General features: G+C 31.8%; 3 protein-coding genes across 5 annotated transcripts; 1 reads left to right on the forward strand and 2 right to left on the reverse strand.

The window, feature by feature from the left end:
* Nucleotides 1-42: 42 nt before the first annotated feature.
* LOC101213342 (aspartate aminotransferase, chloroplastic) lies at nt 43-3840 on the reverse strand. Of its 3 annotated transcripts, XM_031880768.1 has the most exons (13): nt 3681-3791; nt 3523-3594; nt 3327-3398; nt 3097-3140; nt 2774-2968; nt 2591-2629; nt 2422-2511; nt 2180-2288; nt 1986-2095; nt 1705-1848; nt 1349-1515; nt 668-932; nt 43-410 (listed from the first exon to the last, which is right to left on the reverse strand). In XM_031880768.1, exons 5-13 carry the CDS (start codon nt 2948-2950, stop codon nt 279-281), a joined length of 1233 nt encoding a protein of 410 aa, XP_031736628.1. In that variant the 5' UTR covers nt 2951-2968; nt 3097-3140; nt 3327-3398; nt 3523-3594; nt 3681-3791; the 3' UTR covers nt 43-278. The 3 variants fall into 3 exon arrangements, with proteins under 3 accessions (XP_031736628.1, XP_004138711.1, XP_011649841.1); XM_004138663.3 differs by lacking the exon at nt 3097-3140 and having other exon boundaries at nt 3681-3840; XM_011651539.2 differs by having other exon boundaries at nt 2774-3140.
* A 1727-nt stretch (nt 3841-5567) lies between these two features.
* LOC101212943 (60S ribosomal protein L39) lies at nt 5568-6359 on the reverse strand. Its single transcript, XM_011651538.2, has 3 exons — nt 6204-6359; nt 5973-6076; nt 5568-5881 (listed from the first exon to the last, which is right to left on the reverse strand). Exons 1-3 carry the CDS (start codon nt 6204-6206, stop codon nt 5833-5835), a joined length of 156 nt encoding a protein of 51 aa, XP_011649840.1. The 5' UTR covers nt 6207-6359; the 3' UTR covers nt 5568-5832.
* Nucleotides 6360-12656: 6297 nt separating this feature from the next.
* Nucleotides 12657-13763, forward strand: LOC101212705 (ethylene-responsive transcription factor ERF003). The gene is made up of 2 exons (XM_004138660.3): nt 12657-12934; nt 13037-13763. The coding sequence occupies exons 1-2, from the start codon at nt 12852-12854 to the stop codon at nt 13479-13481; spliced, it is 528 nt and encodes a 175-aa protein (XP_004138708.1). The 5' UTR covers nt 12657-12851; the 3' UTR covers nt 13482-13763.
* Nucleotides 13764-15521: the final 1758 nt, after the last annotated feature.

The raw sequence follows: 15521 nt of genomic DNA on the forward strand, positions 1-15521 counted from the left end.
GATCATGATCTGCCATAGTTGATGAAAACATGAACATGCAAATAACAAAGAACCAAAAGTTAAAATACTAGGAATATGACAGATTGCTTCAAATTTGACCTTGAATGAAGAAGTCTGACAATCTCTGGGCCACTTTATTACAAATTTTAGATCATCGTCTCAGCTAAAAACTAAGATTCAGTTAAGAAATCTTAATTATTCGATCACTCATGAATACAAGATTTGAAAACAAAAATTTGAAGATATATTTTTACCATATATCCGATAAGATTTCCAGTTTACCGTACATTGTGGAATGAATCAATGATGGCATCTGCGAGATATTCACATTTAGCTAACGACAATCCAGCCAAAGATATCCTTCCATCCTTTGTCATGTATACATGCCATTTGTCCGTCATATTATCACTCTGTTTGAACATAAAGAGTACAATACAAGGTAACATGTTACGGAAATGCAAAACAAGAATTGGGATATTGCCCAAAAATGAAAGAAGTAATCAGATAAAACAAAGACTATTGCAATCGGTTCTGATTGACAATGTGAAGAAGCCTAGCATTGCTTCTCTTCCCAATTGATGAATTTTTTGGATCAAAATTATAAACAGTGAGGCACCTTATATTGATTTTCAGTAGATAAAAGTTGATTAATCGACAAGAAAATTACCTGAACTTTGCTCAAGCCTGTGAATGAGAACATGCCGATCTGTTTGAGTATAAAGGACCAATCTTTCCCACTTTTATCTTTTGCACAGAGACTATCATAGAGCTTCTGCCTAACATTCTTTATTCTTCCGGCCATCATTTCCATTTCTGCTTTCCACTCGTTAAATAGTGCTGGATCTCCAACAATGTTCGCAACAATTCTAGCCCCATGAACTGGAGGATTTGAGTACATTGGTCGAGCAAGCCTCTTCAACTGGCTCTTTACCCTAAAAATAAAAAGGCACCCATTGGGAATTAATAGGGGGATAAAGCAAAATGGATCACTGCCCAAGCCACCGGCTTCAATGGGAAAAGGACTACTTATCAAGCAAATTAATCATCATGAAAATTAGAGATAATCGATCAGAATAAACTAAACCAATAGAAAGTAATTTAGTTCAACCCTGAAATTACGCAAGCAATGTATCACTCATCCAAGATATATTCAAAACCTGTAGGAGAAAGTTGAAGTGCCTATTTCCTTTCCTTTTGTGTGATAGTACAATATCATATATAAGCCAGGATTGTATTACCATCTTCTACTTGGGTTCTCATAAATTTTCAGACAATAATTTGGGCACCAGAATGTAACAAACTTAAGAAACCATGGAAAGGACAATGCAAAAAATTTTGCTCCGTGCACCTGATTGCTGCATCTGCTGACGTGCAGACGACATTGATAGCCCCAATCCTTTCAGCATAAAGACCAAGATTTTTACTATAGGATTGAGCAACCAAAAGCTCCAAGCCACGAGCTGCAAATAGCCTAACAGATGATGCATCAGCATCAAGACTTCCACTAGCAAAGCCCTAGAACTCGAGACAAAACAAAATGTTTAGAGAGGAACCAAAAATGATCAATTTCACAAAAATATAACTGTATATAGATGGTGCTCCCAAAAAAAACACAACAAAAACAAAAACTGCAGGTATCGAACAAAACTCCGAGTAGCAACAAAATACTACTACGGTAGCCTTTTCTTTTCAAAGACTCAATACCTGATATGCAACATCGAAAAATGGAATGTGGTTCTTTTCCTGAATGACATCAGCAATTTTTTCCCACTGCTCAGGTGTTGGGTCAATGCCAGTTGGGTTGTGAGCACAACCATGAAGCAGCACGAAGGATCCTTCAGGTGCTGCCTGGAAGATATGAGTGCAAAGACAATGTCCAGAGCAAGACAATCATCAATAAAATAAGCCAAAGTTTGGTATAAAATTGAGGACTAGCACCAGAAGACAAATGTCACAAGGAGGAAATTATTTAGTCAAGCAGTAACCTTAATATCAGATATCATCCCCTCAAAATCCAAACCAACTGTTTTAGGGTCATAATATCGATACTCAGACCATGGAACCCTTGCATCATTGAAAATATTTTTATGATTCCCTGGAATAAGAATTTCCTGACTATAAGAATTAGTTTGCCAAGAACCAAACCAATAAATAATAAAGTAGACACATCAATACAAACCCCAAGTTGGAGAAGATATAAGGACTTTTGCACCAGGAAAGTATCGTTCTATGAGTGCGGCAGCTAGTCTGAGAGAACCAGTCCCTGACAGACCTTGAATAGTCGCAACCTAGAAAATATAGAATAAATAAAACAAAAAGGTATCACCCTTCACAGCAGATATATGTCATTGATTGTTTTCTTAAAGCAAAAATCTGATGATATCGAAAGAAAGTTCATTTTCAAGCTAAAGTTTGACGTACACGTTGCTGCTTAATGACAGGGTTATCGGCTCCAAATAATAACTCTGCAGTTGCCTTATTAAATGCTGCCAGACCTTCAATTGGGAGATACTAGACATTGAAAATAGGTTATTTACAGCATCCATGAGTCAGATAAGATATGCAAATACTTTCATCAACGTCAATGTACCTCTTTGTTATCGCCCCTCTCCAGCATAAGTGCCTCAACCTGTTGAATCAAACAAGCCAATTACATAAAGTAAAAGATATTGCCAACCTCCATGAAAAACCAAGATTGAACAAAAAATACAAATATTTTATTAATAAAACACAATTATAGAATCGAATCAGGATAAGATCTTAGATTGTTAACCTTCTTCACAACATCAAGCACATAAGGTTGCAGCTCTTCCGTGCGGTATGCACCAACTCCCAAGTTGAGTTTGTTTCCGTGTGTGTCTGCTTTGAAAGCCTCAGAAACTCCAAGAATTGGATCAGGAGGAGCCATCGTAATCCCCTCAAACCGAGAGACATTAACCGAAGCAACCATAGATATCCTGCTGAAGGACTGAAAATCAAAAAATGGTACTGGATCAATCCGACTTACACTTCCCTGCACTCAACTCCACTATACACTTTGGTAACTCCATCTACCAAGGTAAGCAAATAAAATTTAGAGATAAGGACAACTAACACCTCATTATATGTCCATGAATCATGATAGCGGTTGCACAGATATCCTTCAGAGGTAAAACAGGATCCAAAAAAGACACATATAAACACTCGATCGAATGAAGGAATAAAATTCATTTTAAATAGAATATTTCCATGAGAAGAAGCATGACGAAGGTACAATACATAGATTAGCAACCAAATGAAGAGAAGCTCAATGAATTTTGCTAATGAAAGAGAGAGAATAAGCATACCTTGGCCTTCGCGAATGGATGGTTTTTGTCAAGATCAAAGGTTAGAGAGCTACTTCCAAGGTTCAACTTCTTCTGTTAAAGGAGCAGAAAGCGCAATTGTTCGTGAGTAGAGTAAGGAAAACAACAAAAAGATCGAAACCAGAAGACAAAAACAAGGCAAGAACGAAAGAGATAGTAAAGAGAAGGTAGAGAAAACCTTATTGTTGTCAAATGATGAACGTGAAGCAGAAGGGGAGACGGAAGCAAGAGGGAGGACAGAAGAAGCCATCTAAATGGAGGCAAGAAGAAATGAGCTCAGCAATGAAACAAAGAGAAAGTAATTAAAATCAATGAACGTACAGGTTAGATATGTACCTTGATGGAAATGGGATCAGTGACGATGGCGATTGGAGTTTACTGAGAGAGAACAAGACGGAGGACAGAAGGCGATGGACCCGAGGGGAAATTTGTTAACGAAGGAGGGACTCAGCTACAAACTATTAGCGCTCGTTAGATCTGTTCTCCGTGCTGGGGCTCAAATGGTAATTCTGGTCGTTTCAGAAGGTTAGAGATGGGATATTGATTTTAATGGATTGAGTTCATGTCTTAAGATGAAGCCACGTGGACGATAGAGGCCTTAAGTCATTTGATTCCTACTTCTTTTTAATTTGGAGAACTAACCTTTCAACTTGTAAGAAATACTATGAATTCAAATTTATCATATATGTATCTTGAGAAATTAATCAAATTTTAAAGAAAGACAACGTTGGGAAATCTGAATTTTGGGAAAGTTTTGCTCCATTATTTAAAATAATATAGGACAGGTTGGATGATTTATTGAGCCAAAATTTAGACTATAAACACAACATTGAATCTATATATACATATATATAAACCAGAGCGTATAAAAGAAGTGGTTGTGAACTGATCCAAAATTAATTTCTTTATAACGTAATACTTCTGCAAAAAAAGTCAAATCTATTTTCAGTTTTTAAATATATAAATTCGTTGTATGACATATCTAACCCTAGTTTTGTTTTTAATTGTACGCATTCACGTATAGTACCAAATTCATCACATTAAAAAAATCCATCAAGCCTTTATTTCTTTACTAGTTTCCAAAAATAAATAAATAAGATTGATACGATAGATGATAGGTCGATTTTCCTCATGTATCACATATAATAATTGAAATATCAAAAGCTCAAATCACATACCAAAGACTCTACCTGCAGTACGTAATCTCAACCCTAAACTCACATATGGTTGAACTCCGAAAGGGAAAAAATCATATTCATCGTGCAGATATAATTTTTTTTTAGAAAAAAAGTCAGCACCCTCTTTCTAGCATCTAAAATTTCAAATCACATTGAAGCTAAAGATACAAATATACAAATCAATATATGACATAGGAAAATAAATTGAAAATTGAACCTATCCAACAAAATTTATCAAATGAAAAAGCAGATTACTGCCATATTTCCTGCTTTTATATATATATAAGATTGTCATCAATTTACCCGCTAGCTTATACACACAACCCTAGAACACTTGGGGTAACAATAAAACTACTAATAGAAGGCTATGACTCCAGTCTCGTTTTTACCGATGAGACAACCCAGTCTTCAATTATTGAGAAATACAAACTAACATCCTTGTAGAGTATTATGGCACAATCATCTAAATAGGGCTACCTAACAGCCAAGGAAGAAAATCACCACATCTGTTTAATTGATAGCTAAATATTGCCTGTTAAGGCAAATCAGAACGAACAATAACACATTTGACTATTAACTTCGACATGTCATTGTTTTACAACGAAATCAATATCAATTTACTTTCCCCACACATTGAAAACAGATACTGGGCAGTTCACAAACGCTATATGTTAATCACACGAAGTCACGCAGTAACACATAATAGTGGAAAGTTGTCACATTCACATGTTAACAAGCCAGCCTGTTATTCAGTTTACTAGTTTGATCTTTAGATGCGATTAAAATTCTATTTACTTTAGTTCAAAAGATGGAAGTGACATTGAAAACGAACTTGGATTATTCAGTAGAAAGTTAATAATAGATGTTACAAAAGAGAAACTAATCCCGAAATTTAGTTAAGAGTTAAGAATCGAACAAAAATTCCAAAATTTTAGAAACCTAGAAAATTTTCTACAGATAAGCAAACTAACCAATAAGCGAGTTGATAGACGACTGAAAAAATATATTAAATTGATGATCTAATGTAATATAACTTGAAGTAGCGTTATAAAAAATGGCAAAAAACTGAACTAGAATAGTATTAAACAAATCGAAAACGAGATTAACCGTCGAATGAAGGTCACTTCAGACATAAATTTAGCACAGAATTAAGAAGCCTATAAACTGCACGGGTCTCTTTAACAAGTTTTTAATTGAGAGGCAAAAAATTCAAAAATCTAGCTCTATATTCTTCGTCTTCTCCATAACTAAAGCTTAAACAGGTTCAAAACAATTGCCAAGGATGAAGAGAAAATCACAAGCAAAGAACCTCAGAATCCGAGTTTAGTGCGGCGCCAGTGCCTTCGCTTCGCATTGTACCTGAACGATACATCAAAATGCAGCGTTAGATTTCAGACTGAAAAATAATAAAATGATTAGATGAAGGACCACGAAACGGAAGAGTAAAGACCTGATGGTATTATCGGTCCTAAGACGGATCCAGTGAGGAATAGGCCTGTTCTGTCTCATCTTCTTCGCCAACTTCTTTTTGATTCTGAAGGTCTTGTGAGACGGCTGCGCGCATTTACAAAAACTCAAATTACAAAACCTCCCAAAACAAAAAGTGAATTAAAAGTGTAATATAAAACAATTCGGAAGGAAGAAAGAAAATAGAAAATCAGTAGAAGAAAGAAACAGATACCATCTTGGAGATTCGGCAACCGGCAGCGACGAGGGCCACGAACAGCGAACAAAAGGAACGGAAACCCTAATTTCAGATAAAAACAAGTGAAAGAGGAGATGACCTTTTTATGTGGACCGCTAAAACAATGTTGCTCGATTCTAGACAACCAATGAGCCTACTTATAAATAATGGGCTGATCCGTAAGGCCTTTTCGAGCTCGTTCAACAAAACTTTGAAGCCTAGTTGAAATGGGCCTCCTTATTAGTAAAAGTCAGCCATAGAATAAGCCTTCTCCTACTTAATGGGCTGGTCCTACAATTTTAAATGGATTGTTTTACATTTTAAAATTTTCAGAAATATATATAATTTAAATTATTCCTATAACAAATTCTGAAAACAATAATTTTATATATTTTATTGTATCAATATTTTGAAAATAAAGAAAAATATTGAGAGACGTCAATTAATTTTTTTTTAATTAAAATATATTATAATATACCATAAATTATATAATATTACAAAATAGTAAATATAGAAGAGAAGTTAAAGTAAATATAAATGAATAACATGCCATTATCCATTAATATTTAGTAACATATTCTAAATAATTGTTAAGTTAAGTAACTTTGAATGGATTAGATAATAAAGGATATTATTGAATGTTGAGCCTGGAACGACCACAAAATCTTTATGTATTGACTAAACCCCAGCTTTTGAAATCTTAACCTCCTACTGGGTAAGGTTAAAGACTAATCAAATAATTATAAAAATCTATGATCACATTGCTTCACATGGAGCAGGAAGCAATTTCCGAAATTGTCTGCCAATTAATTCACCAATTATTAATTAGAGAGTTAAAGAAAATAAAATTCTTCAAAAAGAAAAAAAAAACGGGGGAGTGATCTGCTTAGTTTATTATGGACCCAGGGGCTTGTTAAAACTTAAAACTGTTGACTCTCGGGCCATGGAACCACGTGCTTCACTTTGACTATTTTGTCCAAACTTACTTAATTACATTCTACTTAACTTTATTTAATAACCTAAGTTCTTTTATATTCAATTAATAGTCTAATTCTATCAATTTCATTTTCATTAATTATGCCTATTAGAGTGGGATTATTATGGTCCATTTTCACGTTATTACACACAGCCGAGAACAGGTTTGCCATCAAAATTTGTTATTTAAAATCCTAGATTAATTATTGGGATTATTTTTCTTGACCTAATTAAACACTTAAGTGTTTAAATGTTTTGTATTATCAACTCTTCACATTTCAAATTCAATTTAGTTCATCTAATTAGAATTTTAGAGTTATTTTTATAAAACTATCATTTTAGTTTCAGTTTCAGTTTATAAATACTTATTTAATTGCATACTCACGAGGGTGTTTGAGTAAGATCATATGATAACTATCCTTTCTTAATGACGTGAGTCTTTTTGGATGAAACTAAATAAGAGAGTTGTTTGTACTATGTAACAAATATGATTTTTATTATTATTATTTCTAGAAAATTCAACCTTATAGCATAAAATGTACACACAATTACTCATTGTTAATTCTAAATCAATAACACAATACATGACATATTAGCTCATTAATCTCATTAGATTTTTAAATATAATTTGGATTAACAGTGAATGAGTTGGGTGTTATGACAAAAAAAATTATTCCAATTATAATCATGGTGGCTTCAACCTAATATGAACTTAGTTTTTAGTTGCTCAAAAAGTTTCTTATGAATGAAATAAATATAATCCTACATGGAATGTACCACACACGTAACAAATTGGGTTAGTTAGTTAAAGAGGAGCATTGCATATTCATTACTAAACATCTATATATGTGCTTTTCTTAGTTAATTATTACCAATCATCTCTACACCCAACATCTTATCTTTGTTTCATGATATAATAATCATAATAAATAATTAATCCCCCACTATACCTAAAAGGTGAAGAATTGGAGTAGTTGGAGAGATTAAAAATTGCATCTAGTCTTGTTCAATGTTAACTAGCTTGAGAGAGGGTTTTTGAAAACAACACCCCTTTCTAAAATATTGAGAGAGAGCTAGAAGAGTGAGAGAGAGAGAGGAGCGGAGTAAAGAGTTCGATCTTTTGCTATCCAATTATATTTAAAAAGTAGAAGAGACTAATTGTCAACATAGTTAAACAATTTATAATATGTATATTTAGAATCAAAGTCGTATATAAAAATTTCAAAGAGAAGTTTTTTTGAATCATCCAATCGAATAGAGACAAATTTGTATATATTCAAAAGAATAAAAATTTCTGGATAAAATTTTTTCACAATTGAGGTTTTGAAACATGGATGAGTAAAAAAAACCCTCAAATAAATCATGACAAAATAAATTTTTAAAACACGTGAAGACCACGAAAGCTAAGTACAACTTGCATCAAAGTGGGGAGTAAAAAAAGAAGCTTAATACCATCTTATAATATCTCAAACAATTGAGATAGTTCATTTTTATTAAATAAATAATGTGCATTATTGAATATTACAAGAAAAACATGTTTATACTAATCTAATACATCCTAAAACAAACAAAAAATATTGTAAATAATAAAAATGTTTAAAATGTTTGAAGAAAACATAGGAAAGCTATAGAGAAGAATGACTTCATCGTTGTTTTTTTGTTACTCTAAATCAATACCGTATTTCATTTTTACTGGAAATATACAAAAGAATTCATATATTAAGTTTTTATTTTATTTTAGAAGTAATATATTTATGATTAAATAAGTATAGATGTGTGTGAGAGAGATATAATAAAAAGAGAATATTATAATATTTGGGATTAAATAAAAGGGAGAGGGGAAGGGTTATGCACATGGTTAGGGAGGAATGAGCGTTAAAAAAAGATGTAGAAATTAAATGTGGGAAGGCCAAACTGAAATGGATGATGTTGATGGGCAATGGAAAAATGAACCAACCTACCTAAGTGGGCTGCATCCCAAAATAAAATTAAAATGAATTAAATTCCATCGAAAGAATAAAGTTTGGTAATATTTTAGATTTATTATTGCCCTTTTATTTTAATTAATGCGTTATTCTTCAGAAACCGCGTCTATTTTATTTCATTGTAGAGCGAGATTGGTGTTGGAAAAATGGCAATAAAAAAACAAACCCAATTGGAACCCTAATTAATTGAGTTCCCAGAAGCTTACAAAAACAAATGGTTGTGAATGATTGAACCAAATCCCACAATATAAATATTTTGACTTTTTGTTTGTTGTGCGTTGGAGTCTTCATGTGATATTTTAGGTGGGGGAGAAAATAAGTACTTTGACACCCATTTGATATGTCTCACTCCATCAAATTTCTACTTCAATTATAATACTACTGCTTCTCTATTTATAGTTTAACATATCATATAATAATTTATTTATTTATTTTCTTCCATTGCCATAGATCTTAATTTCTTTTTTTTTTTATATAAAAATATATAAAACATGGTTTGGAGAGGGAGCAATTTTGCTAAGAGAAAGGAAACAAATTTGGTAGCATCACCCATGTTGTTGGTTTGGCCCACATTACGCGTTTTTGTATAAAATGGGTTAATATTAGATCATAATCAAAGCCAACACTTTTCTTTGGTGGGCTCCAAATGATTACACAAATTTAACCTTTCTTCACCAATCTTACTTCATCAAACCAATCCACTCATCTCCCATTTTAGCTGTGAACCAAACTTTAACATACATTTCCAAATTCAATTTTATTTTTTTCTTCAATAAAATATAAATTTTAATCCATCTCAACTCTCTAATTTAAATATTAATAAATTATTAAAAATATTTATCAAATAGAACAAAATTTTATATTACATGATGATAGCACTAATGTAACATAATTTTCTTTGCAAATACGCTAAAATAATATAAGATATATAGGTCTGAATTGAACTTTTTATTTAATCTCACGATGAATTTGATTAAAAATGTTGTACTTTGCATTCAGTTGATTTGGACGTGATAAAAAAGGGGAGTAGAGTGCAAGAAATGATAAAACAATTTGGCTTAAAAGATGAGAAGTTGTTTGTTGGTTTGTTTGTTTTGTATGTATGATGTCCCTACCGCACATGGCCCTATTGATTTTTATATATGTAATGTAACGTAAATTGAGAGTTGAAGCATATGGTGGGCGATGGGATGTATACATTATTATATATATATCTAAGCAAAACAAATCTTTGTCATGGGATCTTCCAAGCAAATTAATCCTCCTCTACCATTAATTTTGGAAATTACATCTTCCTCCATCAAATATGCACACTTTTGTAGGATGAAACTCTTCATGACTCAGTTGAGTTGAATGAATATTATATATAAATAAATTATTAAAGTTGAGAAATTTAAGACGCGAGTCTTTTAAAATCATTTGAAAGATTTACTCGTATCCTAGAGAATTTAAACACAAAACTCATTGGTTAAGCTATCAAGTTTGTGTTGATGCCAAAATATGAACTTCGTAGGGTGTACATGATTCTTACCGGCAACAACATGGATTTGTAACTCAAGAAAAAATGATATGATATGGTATATGTCACATAAACTATGTGGTGTCTAATTTAGTAAAAGAAAAAAAACTTTACTGTAATTGAATAGATAGTTTATTACAATAAAGTTTTTAGTAATAATAGAGTTGACTTACTTAATTATCTTGAATGACTTTATCACATATTTATAATATTCGTCGACCTAAACATCGTTTCCTTAAGGTTTCTAAGTTACATTCAAACCTTCTTCTTCTTTTTAGAGAACGTCCCATCATGGGATATCTTTCCCTTTTAGATTTTCTCTTGTCGACCTCAACTTCGATGGTATGGGTTGGAGCGCATGTCGTCTTTCTCTTCTAAGTTACGTTTTGTCATGAGCTTTTCCTTTTGGCCAAAATCTTGTCATCTTTATTGTCTTTTGATACATCTTTTTGGCCCTTTAGTCTAAAATGACCCATAGCACAAATCATCAATCAAAATGTCAAAAATTTGAATTTCATACGTAAAGTTGGAGTAACTAAATCAACCATGTCGATTGTATTGGCATTAGGAAAAGTGTTGATGGTTGTAGAAATAGGAGAGATATAGAGGAACAAATTTGGATTTATGAGCACATGGGGAAACAGAGATAGAATGGGAAATGAGGACAATAGCAAGGCACAAGCAGTGATTCCCAAATGGGTTATGTTTGCAGTTAGAACAACATGGTGCGAGCTCTTATACAAATTTATTCTTCACATGTGCAGCCATATTTTTAGCCCATTCCCTAACCATATATTCTTTTCTTTGTGTATATCTTCTCTTTTTTCCTCACACTACAATCTCGTTTACTTTTAATTATTTGACAATCCTTTGTCCTTTATCAACTACTTTTGATTTTTTTTTTTTTTGTTTTCCAAATGTGTGCATGAATGTGTTGTAGATACTAAAATTCAATAATAGTAAATTTATCTAGAGGGAAGAAAATATATGGATATGATTTGACACGAAACACTTTTCATACTTTTATGGATTTAGTGTTATCTTTCTTAATTAAACATGTTAATTTTTGTAAAAACTTTAATATGTATAATTAAAGGGGTGCCAAATTGATTGAATGACTGTAATAATAAATTATAATAGAATTTTGTGAGATTAGAAAAAAAGAAAAAAAAAAGACTTATAGTGAATATGGTTGATATAATCTTAAAGAATCTTCACAAAATTTCAAATGTAGAGGAGTTACAAGAAATACATGTTTATACAAGTTTGAGATAAAAGAAGGATAGTGATTTGTACTTGTCAATGAAAAAACCATTAATGAAAAAACTATTGATAACTTGGTTCTTAATTTTGTATGAAGTGACCACAATTCAAGAATCATTCCATAAATACTAATGATGAAAACAAGGGAGAATTATGTTTTATTACTCATCAAACAACACACTCAAATTAATCGAACTTTATTAATAGAGTCCGGAGCATTTTTAATTAGACAATAGACTATAACAAAAAGATTAGATTAAACATCTATCTTACTAACACACAACTCCTAGGTTAGCTGACACTATAGAGATCTAGCTAGATAATATAACATGATAATAGTAAACAAAATGTATTCCATCAATAAAGCTCAAACCAGTCACACATGTATCTTGAAAATTAAGCAAATAATAGAAACTAAATAGATACTATTAAAAAAGAAAAAAGAAAAAGTGGGCCTTCCCAGAAAATAGATTTGAAAAGAGAGGAAGAGAGATGAACGAAGTTTGGGTATTTGTTTTCTAGTGAGAGCAAAATCTATTGAAAATTTGGAGATCATGTGAATAAAATTTGGTGAGTTTTGAATTTAACACTTGACCTGTAATATATTATTCAATATTCCTCACATGCATTTGCTACCAGCCAACTGCTAACTAATAGAGACTTACACACAAATAATAATCTATATAAGAAAGAAGAATAAGAAAACATTTGATAGACAAAGTGGGACCCTTCTTCTCCAATGACCAAAATTGCTTGACAGTTCAGTATTTGGAAAATCCCAGCTCTCAATTTGTCACCATTTTTTTCTGTCTACAAAAACCCCTCCTCTCTTTTCGCATCCCTACTTCCTTCCAACATTATATTCACAGCACACTCCACTTCCCTCTTACCTTATTCATCACTATGCCTAGACCACAACAGAGATTCCGTGGTGTCCGACAGCGCCATTGGGGCTCTTGGGTCTCGGAAATCCGCCACCCCTTATTGTAAGTCTAGCTTCCTAAAAGGTTACCGGTTTGGTTCTAATTAATCTTCACTCCAATCTATACAGACAAACTGATATATATGTATTGATATTGTAAATGCAGGAAGACTAGAATTTGGCTAGGCACTTTCGAAACAGCGGAAGATGCTGCACGAGCATACGACGAAGCTGCACGTCTTATGTGTGGACCGAGAGCGCGTACGAACTTCCCTTACGATGCTTCTCTGTCTCGCTCTTCATCTTCCCGCCTTCTCTCGGCTACTTTAACAGCTAAGCTCCATCGTTGCTACGTGGCCTCTATGCAGCTCACCAAGCAATCTTCCTCTGCCGCTCGTCGTCCTCAAACTGATGTAATCCGAACCGATTTTTCTGTAGCGTCCGGCATTGCTCCGGTGGAGCGAGTGGAAGTGGACACGATGACGGCAAAGAAAGTCAAAATGGAAAGCGTGGATTGTGAGGAGCCATTGATGATTGAAATGTTGGATGATGATCATATACAACAAATGATCGAGGAGCTACTTGATTACGGCGGAATTGAGCTTCGTTAAGTAATTTGCTTCTTTACTTCAAACTATAAAATTTCATCTCTAATTATATTATATGTACAAAATATCAATTAGTTTAGCTAATTTTAATTAACCATTAAGAAGAAGAAAAAAAAAACTTCCGATCTTTTGAGGTCATTATTTCCTCTTGGCCAATCAAGATTTGTTTCTCTCCAGTTTGGCCAATTGAGTGGCGGCGCCCCTAATTTATTTTCATGTACTATTTTCTAAACTCTTCTATGTCACTTTATTATTAATATGAAGTCCTTGTTAGTTTTTTTTTTTTTTTTTTTTTTGCTTAATTTTACTAACCAAATTTGATTATAATCTAAATAATCTTATTTAACTCATTAATCATTTCTCATTGTGGACTTTGGTACTCACATCAAAGAGAAAATAATAATGTAATTAATATTATATTATATTATATATATATATATATATATATTATAAAGGCTATAATTTTTCTTCTTTTTTCTGAGAAATCACTTTCAAGGTGGCAACAAAGTCAAACTCTGCAAACATGTACAATGCCTAGACTTTTTAAACATTCATTCAAATTTTGAATTAACATAAATTTATTGCCACATATAGACGATTGACGAATTGGTAAAAGACTCAGTTTTGTTTGATTCTTTTAATAATTTACTTACAACATGTGTTGTACGATTTTGAAATTTTCGAGATCCATAATATACAAATTTATGTTCTTATTCTTTTGAAATGATGTAAAAGATAATTAAAACAGTGATTTTATATATATATATATAATTTTTAACATCTTCTCGTAGAAATTAACATAACAAAGTAATATTGTTTTTGTATTATCGATTTCGAAGATGTGGTAATTCCATCCGCATATTAAATGCATATAAAAAATAGCCCCCAAACCATTTAGGAAGACTTGAGACTTTTCCTCTGTTTTTTTCCTCCTTTAAAAGTTAAATTTGTTACCTAATCTATAAAAGTTTGAATATTTAAAAAGTAAGGAGTTACTTATCTTTGAACAAAATTAATAATTCACTCTCCACTTTTATTATTCTAATTATTATTTACTTTAATCCACGCTAATAACTCATACTAATATTGGAAGTGCTACTAAAGTTCCACGTGATAGAAAAAGATAAGGTCATAAACAAAGTTTCAACAGTAATTGATATGTAACATGTATGAAATTTAAACATTTTTAATACCTCTATGTATTGTACTAATAAAAACATGAGAGAACTTATATTTGAATAAAAAGATAAATTATATCACTATAAAAATACATAAAAGTTTAAAGTATCTATAAATTATAGAGATTAGAGATCATCATTTATTACTCTTAGTTTGTTCGTGTTTATATGCATGATTCAACGAGGTTGTTTTTCTAGTTTTCATAAACCTAGTCCGACTCACATTAACTTTATGTTTTATACAAGTGAGATATAAGAATTTGTACCACCGATCTCAATGATAAAAATAATATACATGTCAATTATTGTTGAACTATATTCAGACAATTTTGAGAGTCAAATCAATTATTTGTTAGGTACAAATATACCTATTAAAATTCAATACTTAAGCATTTTAATAAAAAATAAATATTTTATGTATGGTAATGAGTTATCTAAAATATTAAACGAAAATAAATATAATCATGTTTGTTAATACACCAAAATACGAAAAGCAAATATTTCTGCTTTTTACCTGAGGAAAAGAGGTAGATATAAATCTTAATAATTGACATTAAATCTAAACTTCCTATTAAAATAACAAGAACATATACATCCTTTAATGTGTTCCGACGAAACATCTACCAAAAAAAAATGATGCAAAAGCTTAGAAGAAATTTAACAAAATATTATTGTTGTCGTACTCTTTTTCAATTTCTTATATTGATCAACTTTCAACCTACTAATGCCATATCGGAGGCAATTGAGTTGAAAAATATAATATATTCATTTTGTGGGCAATGTTGTTGTGTGATATTCTTTTGCATTTTAACAATATTTAGGACCCCACTTTATTTTATGGATAATAGGAGTAACTTAGAGGACA

Source organism: Cucumis sativus, chromosome 2 (assembly GCF_000004075.3).
Source record: "Cucumis sativus cultivar 9930 chromosome 2, Cucumber_9930_V3, whole genome shotgun sequence".
In the NCBI taxonomy this organism is placed as follows: domain Eukaryota; kingdom Viridiplantae; phylum Streptophyta; class Magnoliopsida; order Cucurbitales; family Cucurbitaceae; genus Cucumis; species Cucumis sativus.